We start from the raw sequence: 15533 nt of genomic DNA, 5'->3' as shown, positions 1-15533 counted from the left end.
AGCAACTAACGGGATCGGGTGGTCAGGCTCGCTGACTTGGTTGATGCATGTCATCGCGTTTTGAAATAGGAAGGTAATTTGAACAAGTGAAGTTTTTCAAATATGAGAGTACGAAACAAGTCATAATGATGGTGTTGTTGACTTGGCAACTCACAGAATGTTGTTTTTCAATAGATGTTGTTTTTATTCTATCCCTGATGCAAATATTTTTATTGCAATTGTAAATAAGGGATAAATATATGGATGAATTGATAAAATTGACATAATTTGGTGCACCTGTCACACATATAGTGAATGAATTGTTGTTGCAAACCTAGGCCATGCTTATGTGTTGTGTAAGCGACTTGTCGCAGCTGTCTAGCATTTCAATGTGTGGTTGGAAAGTCTACCTTCCACCCAAACAGTTTCAAGGTTACTGTTAGCCATGGTTAGACTCTCTGTATTTTCTTGAGTGATTCTCATCTCCTACCAGTCCTAGCTTACCATTCTGCTTAAAAATATTTATTTTATATTTTACCCATCTATTTATTTGCCTGAAAATATAAGTGTTTATTCTTTTATTGGAAAGGTATTAAAGAAGGGAAGGATCTCTGCCTGTTTTATTTCTACAGATACAGCACCCATTGCATTGATCAATGTTGATAGAGCAAATATAAGACATCAGCGCCACGGAACAAGCAGTCTCAGATCCGTGAAGACACGGGGTAGAATAGGTCTTCGGCAACCCATGCTTGCTGTGTTTGTCGTAAGAGGCGACTAACGGGATCGGGGGGTCAGACTCACTGATTTGGTTGATGCATGTCATCCATCTCAATTGCGTGGATCAATGCTCATGATATTAATCACTGGATTGTCTGGTCCATTAATAACAGACCGCCGTCATATAGCTGGAATATTGCTGAGTGCAGCGTTAACAACAAATCAACCAACCAACAAGCAGTCTCTTTTATCCCCCAAAACAGTTTCCTTTCATCAGAAAGGTAAAACACTGTGAACATTATATGCAAGAGTCCGGGAAGATCAGTGATGACACCAGGTGTTCGTGAGAAAAATGTTCAAATTTAAAAACCATGATATCTCAAATTGTGAAAGAGTTTTGCAAATATCAAATACATCAGATAGCTTATATCATGAAAAATTATTACTATATTGAAAAATTATTTTATTATTTTATTTTCGCTGTATTCCTGCTTCCTGACATACCTGAAGCTGAGAATGGAGATGAAAAACTGGCAGTAATCTGGCTCCAGGCTTTAGTTGTTCATGTTTGTTTGGTCATCCTACGTAGTTTCTCTGCTTAATGTGAGTTGTTCAACCAGCTGGCCATGCTGCTTAATATACAGACATTTGGGTGCAGTTAACATCTCCGAAAATTATTTCATCTCAGTTCCTTTTTAGAGATTTTATGAGGATATTTCTTTGATAAATGGGCAATATTGCATATTCTGTGCAAGCTGAAGGAATCAAATCAAATGTAATGGTTTGCTGCGAAAAAGCCATTTGCCCCAATGCCTTAACCATTAGCGAAATTGGCAGGTTGGAAATTAACATTAATTTTTTTGTAGCCTTTTCTTCTTGATCTGATTTTGAAATCCATCACAACGTGGCAGGTCACTTTGCATGATCAATAACGGCAATACAGTCATCAGAGTGAAATTAACATTCAGAAGCTGACGCTCTCCGTGGTAATGCTGGTCCATTGACATTAATTGTCTCTTCCACGAACATCAAGGGTTAATGTTTAGCAGCAGTATTAAAACTGTCTGTTGCCACTGAGTGCTACCTAGTGTCAGAAGGAAGATAAGGATGCCGCGGCTTTAATTGATGTGTTAATCTCCCAGCTATCGCCACAAGAAAAACACAGATGATCTATTTCACCTTGTAATCGGCATGCAATCGGCACCACCGTCAGCTGGGTCCATCAGCAATGAGAGACCCCTCCCTCCCGCCCTCTCTAGCCATGGAGGATGATGACTCAGTCCACATCTTGTGGATTTCTGACCCAGATTCTGCCAGATATCTCCTGCAGATGTAGTCACAGGAGCTGTGGAATTGTACATTTCATTGTCCATTTCACATTTTATCGTCAATTTCGCTTCACGCTGAAAGTGATTGACAGTTTCTGCCATTTTGATGGTGTGGGTCTGTGTCATTGATTGTCCTCTTATGATCAGGAATTTGGACGAAGATGTGGATTACCTTAAATCAATACTAATTGGATAAATGCTATATCATACAGTCGTGTGTAGAAAGTATGTCTTTATCAAATGACATTTGGGAATTCAACGCGTTGAGTGCATGGATTCTTGAACCATAATGCATTCTTTCTTTCTGTTGACATTTAATATATATCTGAAGAAAATCTAAATCCACACTGTTGAATGAGTGTTAATCACATTTGAATACTATTTAACACTGATTGACTGATCAGTTGCATTCAATACCTTTTCAAAATTGGTCATCTATGGATGTAGATGGCAGATGGCAGTGATATAGACATCATCATTGCTGATATGACATTTCTCCGTGATTGATTGACAAGGAAGTACGTCTTCATATCAGAATGATGTTCGACTGTATGCAGGGCACCAGTCAGTTTGACTATGAGCTGTTTGACGAGGTAAGGTGATAGGGCTATTGTTTATTCATGAACTTAGGCTTTTTGTGAGTTCCTGAAATATTCTTTGTTTGTGGCAACTTAGTCCTTGGTTGCTACGGTTACGCAGGAACGAACAATCATGTTAAATCACATGCAGGAAAATGGGAGGGTTTTTTCAGTTTTAATGCCAAGAGCTAGCAGAGTGTGTTTCAGCAGCGAGTCAGGTTTAGCGACAACCAACACTGCAACCAGGGAGCATGTATATATGTAGGTGTAGAAATAACTACTCCCTTCACGTAAGTACCACTTTGTATCACCACAATTTGTATCTAGGATCACAAAAATATCTTGTCTCATCATGAAGTAAGGCATGTAACATCTCAAATGATGACTGCTTTCTTGAGCAATAATACTCAGTACAAATAAATAAAGAGACTAGTGAACAGCCTCTTGAGAGCTTTATTCATGGCAGTTGCAAATAATTATACCCCCGACCTTTTAGGTCGGGGGTATATAGTTATACCAAGGTTCTGTCTGTCCGTTCGAAAACTTTGTCCGCGTGATTTCTCTTAAACTTTTCAGTGGATTCATCTCAAACTTAGTACATATAATCTGTGTCATATGGAGGGGTGCAGTCAAAAGAAAAAAATTGTTTTTATGAATTTTCCATTTTTTTATGAATTTTTCAAACCCTAACCCTATCCTAGCTATTTAATTTGAAACTACTGACACACTAGGCGGGTCGGGGATATTAATGAGCCACGCTCACTTTTGCTCTTGTTTTGTTTTTATCGTAAGTGTATAGTTTCTGATGTGATGTTCTGAACTATTCGCTCCCACTTGAGGTTGTGTGACACTTAGACCTGTGTGATACTTTGCAGTGTGACACTTTAACCTGTATGGACCCGTGATGACCCGGGCTAGAATAGGTCTTCAACAGCCCATGCTTGCTGAACTGGCGACTATACTTGTTGTAAGTGGCGACTAACGGTATCGTGTGGTCAGGCTTTGTTGATACATGTCATCGTATCCCAATTGCGTAGATTGATGCTCATGATATCAATCCATGGATTGTCTGGTCCAGACTTGATTATTTACAGACCACCATCATATGGCTGTAATATTGCCGAGTGTGGCGTTAACATGGTTTTACAATAAGCAAACAAACTTTAACCTGTGTGATACTTTAACCAGTGGAAGATATAAATATTAATTGGGGATATTTTAGATATCTGGGTTTATCAAGTATTGAAGTTAGTTCAGCTAAGAACTGTCCATATGTTCAGACATAAATGTACTGACAGTGATGCTGGGAGATTGTTAGGTTGAGTGGGAGTTTCTGGCAGACTCCATAAGACATGTAAGAGTATGTTTTTGATTTGAGCCCTGGATTTGATTAGTGTAGCCATATGGCCAAGTCCAGACTCATATATTTACACATCACGCTGATATAACTGGGTTACTGCAGAAAACAACATTCAATCACCATGTTCACTGTTGAATACAAAGTATAAATGGGTAGGTATTTCACATGTCTACACAAGCATATGTTATCAAAGTGGTGCTTGAAATTATTACTAATTCCATGAGTTTGTTATGTGAATAGTACTATTATGATCAAATTTAGTGATGTTAATGACTGAAAAGCAAGGCTAGAAATATACATATGTCCACTAGCCCGAGACTAGTAGGAAGGGCTGGTATCATTTCCTTGTGGACTACGACATTTACTCTGTAGCGAATCATTTTGTGGATGAGGATAAATAAACATGATTTTCTAACCCTGTGAAAATACCAAGACATGCCCTGTGAATTCCCCAAACTTATCAGGCTAATTATTAAGTTGATCAAGTTTATTTATCATTATTTATGTAACTTTTGCGCTTTGTAGTTTTTTATTCATTCACCAAATTTGTTCTTTGATTAAAAGCAGCTCCTAATATCTGTATTTCCATCCACTTGCTGATTACCGTGTGAAAATCGACTTCTTTTTCCAAGCTAAGACTGGGATATAAAGAGCTGTTTGATTCAAGGTTAAGATACTATATCGGTGGTGTATGTTCGGAGATATCTAGGGCAGAGGGTCGTTGTTATCAAACAACATCACCTTGTTTCCTGGGTACTGGAAGGTAATGCTATTGCGGAAGTGAGGTCTTTCAGAGTGATAAAATCAATCTTGAACAACTGATGGCAACTGAACATGCTGAATGTGATCATTGTTTGTAGTAAGGTGGTCAATTTGTAAACAGTATGATGGAGCTGAGACACAAAGCTTCTCTTAAAACCCAGTTCTCAGATGAAGTATTCCAGTTATTTTCTAGCCAAGTGGTCAATTTCAGCACCATTACTGATGAAAGTGTGTTTGTGTGTGCATGCGTTGTATGCCATAACATTTATAAAAGATGCAATATATGATATTCATAGAATTAGTTTGTCGTTTAACGCCGCTCTCAGCAATATTCCAGCTACCGGGTACATGATGACGGTCTGTGACTTATCCAGTGATTGACATCAGGAGCATCGGTCCATACAATTGGGATAAGATGACATGCATCAACCAAGTCAGCAAGCCTGACCACTAGATCCCGTTAGTCACCTCTTACAACAAGCATAGTTGACTTTTACAGCAAGCATGGGTTGCTGAAGACCTTTTCTACCCCGGATCTTCATGGGTTGATATTCATAGAAATAAAATCAAACCGTGCCATGGTTATTAAATCATTTATTATTCAGGCTTGACCACAAGTTTTTTATCACAGTGTGTCATGATCAACATGATCAATATACTAATATGGCTTGAGGCAAAATAGAAAAGAATATGTATTAGTTAATTTGAGGTTAACTTCTGAAAATAACTATAATAGATAAGATTTTTAACAAAAAGATGTTAAAATGATATTTTCACTATTCAGTGCATTAGGGCTGTGTATTGGCCAAACATTTGATTGCAATAGGAGATACAGGTATCTGTTGAGCTATACGTATTGTGATATTATGGGAGTTGAAGTGCATGACTGCGATCAACACTGAATATACGTGCAGATCCAATTTTCTTCACACTAAAGGCAATATTACAATGTAAAAAAAAGTATATATGTGGTCAGAATGGTCAGTCGCCGCCATTTTGTAGTCATGGATACAGGGGAGATAACCATGTGAGAGAAAAGTCACTTACCATATTTGACGTAATAAGCGCCCACGGTGATATTTGCTAATATATTGGCTGGTGAACAATCGCAATTAGCACCCCTTCCAATTGATCGATGCACACAAGATTTATTTATTCGGGTATAATACGTACTTGTGTGTTATATGCACCCTTAATTATGGGCAATTAAATTCTGGAAAAAAATATCTGTCGTATATAACCATTTCAGGCTGTCAGCATAAACATTTATCTTTCAACCAAAATAATATTCTCATAAGAGCCCCCTATTTCTAATTTTGAGAGTGTCCTGAGCGCTTATTACATTGAATACGGTATGCTTTTTCTCCACTTTGTCAATCAATTTTGACAATTTTGATCTGGGGTAGAATAGGTCTTCAGCAACCCATGCTTTCTGTAATTGGCAACTATGCTTGTCGAAAGAGGCAACTAACGGTTCAGGTGGTCAATTTTATTTCATATTTGACAATTTTGTTTCGATTTTAGGTTAAACGATCAAAAGAAAAGAGACATTGTTGTATATTTTTAACCAATATACTGAAACACAGGAAAAGTATTGCGAAATGTATCATTTGAAAATCGTATTGCAGTAGACCAGTAATATGATGCAGTCCTTCCCTGGATTATGTTTTTTCTTTTTTATCTTAATAAATTCATATTTTTACATTTGTATGACAGAGCGTAGGCTTCTCTCCCAACAAACAGAAACCGTCAGTCTGAAATTAGTTTATTCATATTAAGTTTGCTCTTCTGTGAAACACAAGTAAATAGGTTTTTCATTGCTTGGTATGTGGCTGTGTAGGCGATCATGGTACACCTGCCTGGAGTGAGAACGGCCCAAGTATGTAGTTTGGTGTGCAGGGGGTAGCAGAGCTCGTACTCACATATGTTCAACACAACACCTGGTGGAGCTCTCTCTCCCTGCACTCTCCCTGCAACCACCCAAGCCCACATCTATTGTTGTGTTCACATAACCTTCACATTAATCAGGGACATTAGGTTATTTGCTGACTAGAATGTGTCTCAATTGGCTGGGCAGAACATGTGTTATTTACATGACCAGAACTTGTGTCATATTGCTGACCAAACTTTGTGTTATCTAGATGTGTTAATTAGCTGACCAGAATTTAGAATTTGTGTTAATTGGATGTCCAGAACTTCTGTTTTCTGGATGATCAGAACTTGAGTTACAGATTTTGTTTTTTAGATTACTTGGTCTGATATCATTTAGCTGAGCAGACTTGTTACACCATGTACACAGCTGAATTTATTTAGCTGACCTGAACTTTTCAATGAAAATGCAGTGTGTAGCTTTCCAGTGCGAACAAAATGCAGTGTCAAACAGTGACAGTAATTGTGAGAACACAGGGTATATCATTGATAATCAGGAAGTTTCAAGAATATCATTGATAGTCAGGTTAAGTTTCAACTATATCATTGATAATTATGCAGCTTCAAGTACATCATTGATAATCATGCAGTTTCAAGAATATCATTGAAAGTCAGGTTAAGTTTCAAGTATATCATTGATAATTATGCATCTTCAAGTATATCATTGATAATCATGCAGTTTCAAGTATATGATTTATATATCATGCAGTTTCAGGTATATCATTGACAGTCAGGTGGTTTCAAGTATATCACTGATAATTATGATGCTTCAAGTATATCATTAATAATTGTGCAGCTTCAAGTATATCATTGATAATCATGCAGTTTCAAGTATATCATTGATAATTATGCAGCTTCAAGTATATCATGGATAATCATGCAGTTTCAGGTATACCATTGACAGTCAGGTAGTTTCAAGTATATCATTGATAATTATGAAGCTTCAAGTATACATCATTGATAATCATGCAGTTTCAGGTATATCCGTCATACTTATGCATTTTCAAGTGAAGAAGTATATGTAGACACGGTAGTGTCAAGTTTATAAGTAATAGAAGTACATTTGAATGATTGTGATGCAGTGTCTAGTTCAGACATGTGTGGCTCCCAAGAAGTCTGTTGGTGACCTTCAACAATGGGGAGATAACTGGCAGACTGATGGCTCCATGGACTGCTCCGATGTCACGAAAGAGGTGCGGGTCTGTCCTCAATGGGACAAATAATTGAAAGTTCAGAATATATTTAAACAGTAGCTTTGTACTTTTTGTAACTTCAGGAAAGTTGCAGACACCATCAACTTTCATATTCCTCGAACTTAATAAAACAAGATTCCGGTTTTTATATGCTCCTCAATTTTTGGGGTTACCTCCATCAACATGTTGCAGAAAAACACATGGGAAGTGATTTGGTGAACATCTCTGGCCTGTTACATATATGAGTCGACTCGTGAAGATCCGGGGTAGAATCGGTCGACAGCAACCCATGCTTGCTGTAAAAAGCAACTAGCTTGTCGTAAGAGGCAACTAACAGGATTAGGTGGTCAGGCTTGCCTACTTGGTTTGATGCATGTCATCATTTCCCAAATGCTACTGATGTCGATCACTAAATTGTCTGGTCCAGACTCCATTATTTACAGACCGCCGTCATATAGCTGGAATATTTCTGAGTGAGGCGTTAAACAACAAAGTTTTTGGCCTCTATTTTTCGGCTAATATAAAGTCACAGACTGATATAGCATGTGTGTGTGTGTGTGTGTGTGTGTGTGGTGTGTGGTGTGTGGTGTGTGTAATTGTTCATGTTGCCTGGTCCAGACCTAATCACTTTAGGGAGCGTGTGATACAGAATATTGTTGACTGTCCCATAAAGCAATTTCCACCCACTTCTTCTTTATGCATTTTTTCTATGACCGAGTATTGGAATTCAATTACTTCATGCCGGTTAACATGGTCAAGCTGAACGGACATGATAATGATGATCAAATCGAAATGCCCTCTAAACATTTGAAAGATACACATATCAATATGTACCTGTCGGTGAAGCTGTTGTCCAAAATAAGGTACAAACAGTGTTTGTTATAAGTGCCTGCCTGTAGGCCCGTGGCGGGTAGATCTTGTGTGGGCCTGTAGTTTCAAATTTGTATGGGTCATTATGGCCTGCTGTAAATTTTTATGTTGATTTATTTGTCACAATGAGCTTCCATCTTTTAACTGAGGGCCTGAAGAATTTAGTTTGGCCTGCTTCTTCTAAAGTCTGTAGGTCCTGATGGCAGCATGGCAATTTATTTGATTTCAAACACTGTTTGCAGTGCCAAATTCTATTTTGAACCCCTTTTATGATGTGTAGATCTTTCCTTTAAATGGAATTACTGCAGTATGTTATTTCTTCAGGGTCTTAAGTCTAGGATTAACCCCCTAATAGCTGCAGCTTCACGGAATTATGCTGTGATAACTGCCCTGAAGAATGCTGTTGCTCCAGCACTCTACAAACACCTATGTGTCACCCCATGAAGTGTGTTCCTTCCAAGGTTCTTCTGGTTATCTAGTGCCTCATTTACGACTTAAAAGATCCCCACCGATAATACTTCAACTCAACTGTCGTAGGGACCTTACTTCATGTTCATAAAAAAGATTGAGAGAAACCTAATATAAAACACTAAGCACTTTAAAGACTGAAAAAAATAATTTTTGAACACAGTGAAGACCTCTATGTTTTTTGTGCCATACTAAATCATTAATCCTGGTAACTGTTATCATGGTTATGTGTCATTCTTTCATGGGCTTGACGTCATCACACTGCGGGTACATCAAGGTTATGTGCTTGTACTTTTACATTTTACAGCAAAATGTATGTAAAACCTTGACCCAGTCATCAGAGATCTGAGATGTATTTATGCAGTTTATGCTTCAATCCTTCATCTGTGATAAATTTATGGGACAAGAATGCAATTTATTTTGTCTGGTGCAACGAGGTTTTCATGTCAACATGCTCCTGGTGCATATTAAATGAAGTTCCTTAAATTGAGCACTGGTGTTGACTTAGCCCTGTGGTTAAAATGGTTGCTCACAATGCTGAAGACCTGGGTTCGATTCCCCACATGGGTAAGATGTGTGAAGCCTATATCTGGTGTCCAATGTAGTGATTTGCTAAAAATGGCATAAAACTTCACTCATCCACATACTCGCTTACTCATAGCTGTAGGGGCCAAGATTTGTTTCTATTTCCGTGTGCCACTCGTAATAGGTTCAAAATCCCAGATGCACTGCTATGATCTTTGGTCTGTCGGCACCATACCCCTGCTTATGAGTTTACGGAAATAGTTTTCAAAGCAGAAGATGCCCAAATCCCTCCCATGTTTTATCTTTGCTTTCCTTCTTCGCTATATATCTTATATATGACATGTTCAACAGTAAAATGGAAAATAATATACAGTTTTACTATGACTGTTTCCATTTGTATAGTGTTGGGATGTTAAATTATCTGTTCTGATTGATTTTCTTTAAGCCGTTTGTTTGTTTGTTGTTTAACATCACACTCAGCAATATTCCAGCTATATGACAGCAGCCTGTAAGTAATCGAGTCTGGCCAAGACAATCCAGTGAATGACATCATGAGCACTGATCTATGTTATTGGGATACGATGACATGCATTAGCGAGCCCGACCACCTGATCTTGTTATTCGCCTCCAACCCAGATCTTCATGGGTCCTTTAAGCAGTAATAAATCTGACAACATTCAACACTATGAAACCATTGACCTTTGATCTGCTGGGTCCATGATTGTGTTGGCCGTGTTGACAGATCAGTTATTCTGTGCAGTAGCTTGGCTAACCCTTGTAACCAGGCTGTGTATATAACCATGATTACCTCTGCAATTCATGGGACTTCTGAATGTGAAATTTAGCCTTCGTTAGGCTGCAATAGATACCTCGTATTATTAAATTTTCATGGCTGTTTTTTTAAGGTGTAAGGCAGGATTCTCTAGACATTTATCTCTTTATTAAAGAAACTGTTCAAGAGATCTGTGGACATTAATCATGTTAACCGTCGACGGATATGATGGTGGGTGGAGATGAAAATGTTATTAATTTTACAGCTTTCTTGCAGACTGTGTTAGAAAGTTGATAAACATCATAAACCGTGATAAAGTGTAATATAAATCTTTGTCATGATACTTTATTTATGATTTGTTGACATATTAAAACCACCGCCAACAAAGAAAGTCATCTACTGAGTGTTTTCATGATTTTGACATGATGAAGTTTGCTTTTGGCTCTATGTTTTTAAGGGAATGCAGCTAAAACTTAACAGCCCACTAGTCCTTATAATGATAACATATTGCAAAACCCATAAAAAGGGCCAATTTCTACTAGTCCTTAGGTTACCTTAAGTATTGGGCAGTTTGGCAAGGACAACAGGACTAGTGTCAGCTGTCCATGCAGCTCCCTGTCACCATCTGAGAGTCTTCAGGATTCACTGCAGCTTGTTTTGAAAGTAGCTCATCAGAGATCGGTCATGACTTTTTAATTGAAACCTACGAAATCTAAAACATTTCAGTTTTGTTTGATGCGATTGACAAACTTACATCAGTGATAAATCACAATGAATTGCACCTTGAGGACCTGGTACTTTCAAATCAGGGGACACGGATGGCCCAGTTGTCTAAGGCGCTGCGATTCGCTGTGCAGTGTTGTGTCCCTTGGGCAGGCCAGAAGCCTATGATTGTGGGTTGGAATCCCGGTTCGCCCCGAATATGTTTCTAGGGTTGTCAGCACCATATCCGTGCTCATGGGTTTTACCAAAGTGGTAAACGTCTAAGACCTGCTCCATTTCAAGCTTTCCTCCCACATAAGCTGACACGCCGCGATTTAACTGGAATACTGTTAAAAGCGGCGTTAAACCCAACTCACTCACTCATTTTATTAATAAACTTTCATTTTCGTTTTCATTTTTAAAGCTTGATTTGAACCTCTTTCTACTGACAGTAGGGTGCGATTTCATTTTTGTGTTCTCCACTGCATGCCTAGTGCAGGCTGCAGTTAATAACTGACTGCACAACAGTTTAAACTGGCTGCACCACATACTTTATGGGAGAATTACAGCAAAATGACACAATCTCAGAGAATGTTAGTTCACTCACTGTTTTCATGGATTATTTTACTTGCAAACGAAAAGATGGCATGGATCGTAGCTCATTATATTTATCACTGGATTACCTTGCCCAGAATAGATGCGTCAAAGATAACTTGTTCTCTTTATTAGATGTTTGCAGTGGCCGTAGAATGTTAAATCATTTTGTTATTTTTTGGAAACACCTTTTTGTTTTTTGACGCCATGAAGGATAGAGGCGGGCAAATAAAAATTAATTTAGACAAATGATATTTCATTTAGGGATTGTGCTTCTTCCTCTAGTCTGTTGAATCTTTAAGTCGATAAATTCTTTATTGAAAGTGACACTTAACTATGTAGTTACTTTATCACTGTATGAGTCAAGTGCCAAGCCTCTGTCGAGATAGAGTACCTTGGCCTACACCCAGTACTACACAAACTAGTAGGTAAACCGTATGTTTCTGTTTAATTAAGTAGGTGGCATGTTACCTTGACTTTTTAAACATTGAATGCTATGACACCTACCACACACGCTGCTGTAAACCGACCACGGCGGACTTATTGCGCCTCTTTCCATGTGTCAGTGTCAGACAAAGGTTTAGGAGTTTTTGCTGACTGCCTTCATATGTATACCTTCATGCCAGCATTCTCTATCCTGGAAGGGGCTTTGAGTGCTGGGTGCCTTCCAACCATATTCTCCTTCTTTTTGAGTGGGGATTTAGTAGCCGTGAGACTTCAAACAGTATTATCTTGCATTTTGAGAAGAGCTTTAGTAGCCTTGGGCCTTCATGCAGTATTCAAAGATGTTAAGCCATGGTACTTGTTGTTACCCTGCCTGGTGCTTGGCATTAAAGGGATAAAACAAGGACTGGTCGGCTCGGAGTCAGTATGCTGTGATTGAGTAGGATGGTCATGTTAAACAGCAGCATGGTATCTCAGTGGGCTAGCACTTTCACCTCACCTCACCTCACCTCACCTCACCTCACCTCACCTCACCTCACCTCACCTCACCTCACCTCACCTCACCTCACCTCACCTCACGCTCCCTATGAAGATCCAGGTTAGGTCTTGAGCAACCCATGCTTGCTGTAAGAGGAAACTATGCATGTTGTAAGAGGCGACTAACAAGATCGGGTGGTCAGGTTCATATCCAAATCGCATAGATCTATGCTCCTGATGTCAATCATGTTAAACAGCAGCATGGTATCTCAGTGGGCTAGCACTCTCACCTCACCTCACCTCACCTCACCTCACCTCACCTCACCTCACCTCACCTCACCTCACCTCACCTCACCTCACCTCACCTCACCTCACCTCACCTCACCCCACCCCACCCCACCCCACCCCACCCCACCCCACCCCACCCCACCTCACCTCACCTCACCTCACCTCACGCTCCCTATGAAGATCCAGGTTAGGTCTTGAGCAACCCATGCTTGCTGTAAGAGGAAACTATGCATGTTGTAAGAGGCGACTAACAAGATCGGGTGGTCAGGTTCATATCCAAATCGCGTAGATCTATGCTCCTGATGTCAATCACTGGATTGTCTGGTCCAGACTTGATTATTTACAGACAGCCATCCTGAATGTTTGAATTTTGGTATTGGTATTTGGCTCCACTTCTTCAGTCTGTGCCAAATTTTTTACTCTTCTAGCCGAACATGGCTCTTACGTGTTCAGTAGATTTTTAGATGTTATTGTTTGGACTATAGCTGAGCTTACTGGACTGAACAGAATTTCAAAGATCGCAGATTGTGACTTATCTTGTTGGATAAAGCAGGTTACTTGTTGACTGTGACAGACTGACAAGTGTTCCACATCCCCTACACCCATGCCCGGCACCCCATACCAGTCTCACTGGGCACTCAAGGAGTGCTGGACGATGTCAGGGTCTTGTCTCATTATCAGCACAAGTGAAAGTTTCATTGGTTCAGATTTGTTATGACAACGAAGGATGGCTACATGTTGACGAGTATCAGGCCGTGTGATTCTGATAAACACAATTATAAGTGTTTGCTTGGTATTCATGATTGAATACAAATAGAAGTTACTTTTGGGACCTAAATATTGATTTACGCTTGTCAATATTTGTTTGAAACTAATCAGTTTTGGGGGTGGGATGGGGGTGGGGGTGGGGGTTGCCCCGATTTTGTCTCGAGGCTTGTCAGCACCATACCTGTGCTCATTGGCTTCACCACATTGGTAAACGTCTGAGAACTTCATTTGCATCATCTTCATTTTTTTGACAGAAGTCTTCTTTACTGTCAACTATCCATGACCAGCATTAGAAACTAACAGTTTTAGCCTACTAGTCCTTATTATGAATATTCATACAGAACTAAGACAATGAATGCATACATAATCGAAGGAAACATACATGAGGTGTAAATTCCAGATGAAGATCATGACACCCTATTACTAGTATTAGCATGATTAGAGATATTGGTTTTCAGTGTTTCAAGATTGATTGCCGGGGGAAGTAATGTTTGTGTCAGGGCTGACAGTTCTTACACTTACACTTACTCTTACACTTCACTCGAGATGTCTGTGTTAATGATGCAGTAATCAAGTTTACCTAGGTCCTGTGCAAATGTGTCATAGTCCCAATATAGCCTGTCTTCCAGTCCCTAGAGAATTAATTAAGAAGGAGTCCAACTCAAGTCTAGATTGCCTCAGCTCTTGCCCTGAAATTAAGCATTGTTCTGGGCTCCATTTGAATTTTTTTTTCTGTTTTGTCGATATATATTTTTAAATAAGATAAATAAGATAACTTTATAACTGGGACTAAATGTCAGTCTAGTCCCAATAATGTGCAACCACATTCCTGGAAGGTTAAAGTCTGTAAATCAAAGTTAAACTTTTTAACTTGTGCACCAATCATTTATCGGAATAATTATCCCCACCAAAGTTTTCTATCCATCTGTCGCTTTCCGTTTCTGGAGCTCCTAAACCTTTCAATATTTTCATGACATATCAGGCATGCACTGAACTTGTTTTTAGCTTGAAAGGTATTTTGAAAAAGAAATTGTTTCCATGGTAATAAGTTGGATTTATGTTCAAATGAGGTTTGGGTTTGTTTCCAGAGCAAAACTTATAAACTGTTCAATATTTCTTCATGAAATTTTGTTTACTCATCAGGCAATTGCTGAACTGGTGCCTTTTTTTTCAATCAGGATTTTTTATTTTTTCTGTTTCCATGGCAACAAGTTGGACATGTTCAAATGAGTATAAGGATCGGTTAGGGATCATTCCTGGAAATCTTTATCTTCTTATCCTGCCCTTCCCTGGACATGAGAGTGGTGTATTAATAATATGGTTATAATTGTGATCTGAGAACTAAAAGATATGGTCTGAAAACACAGCTCTGTTGTACCCTACCCACCAAGTAATATAGAATCAGTTGTTGATGGGCTGAAGAAGGAAGCACACACATTTCTTTTTGGCCTATTAGTTACTATATGCAAGGTATGCATATTGAAGATGTAAAAGCAGTTCTCTGTCAGATCACATCACATGTCTGAATAAACCTGTGAAGATCTGGTTTAAAATAGGTCTTCATCAACCCATGCTTGTCATAAGAGGCGACTAACAGGATCAGGTGGTCAGGCTCACAGACTTGGTTGATGCATGTCATCGTATACCAATTGTGTGGATCGATGCTCATGGTATCGATCACTGGATTGTCTGGTCTAGACTTGATTATTTACAGACCGTTGTCATATAGCTGGAATATTGCTGAGTGATGTGTTAAACAACAAACAAAAAACACAA

At 39.0% G+C, this 15533-nt stretch overlaps 1 protein-coding gene across 5 annotated transcripts in view; it reads left to right on the top strand.

The window, feature by feature from the left end:
* The window catches only part of LOC139473088 (serine/threonine-protein kinase N2-like), an 83811-nt gene that overhangs the window by 25963 nt on the left and 42315 nt on the right, over positions 1-15533 (top strand). Inside the window, exon 1 of one of the 5 annotated variants that reach the window (XM_071255603.1) lies at positions 2552-2620. The exons of 3 other annotated variants lie outside the window; for them this stretch is intronic. In XM_071255603.1, coding sequence (XP_071111704.1) covers positions 2564-2620 — 57 coding nt within the window. In that variant the 5' untranslated portion in view covers positions 2552-2563. Of the gene's footprint in view, positions 1-2551; positions 2621-2812; positions 2896-15533 lie in introns of those variants that run through there. One more of the 5 variants, XM_071255605.1, reaches the window with a different exon arrangement.

The sequence above is a fragment of the Haliotis cracherodii genome, unplaced genomic scaffold, assembly GCF_022045235.1.
Source record: "Haliotis cracherodii isolate W230 unplaced genomic scaffold, xgHalCrac1.p SCAF_26, whole genome shotgun sequence".
NCBI lineage: Eukaryota > Metazoa > Mollusca > Gastropoda > Lepetellida > Haliotidae > Haliotis > Haliotis cracherodii.
The sequence above is the reverse complement of the archived record's forward strand: the minus strand, read 5'-3'. Positions and strand labels throughout refer to the sequence as shown.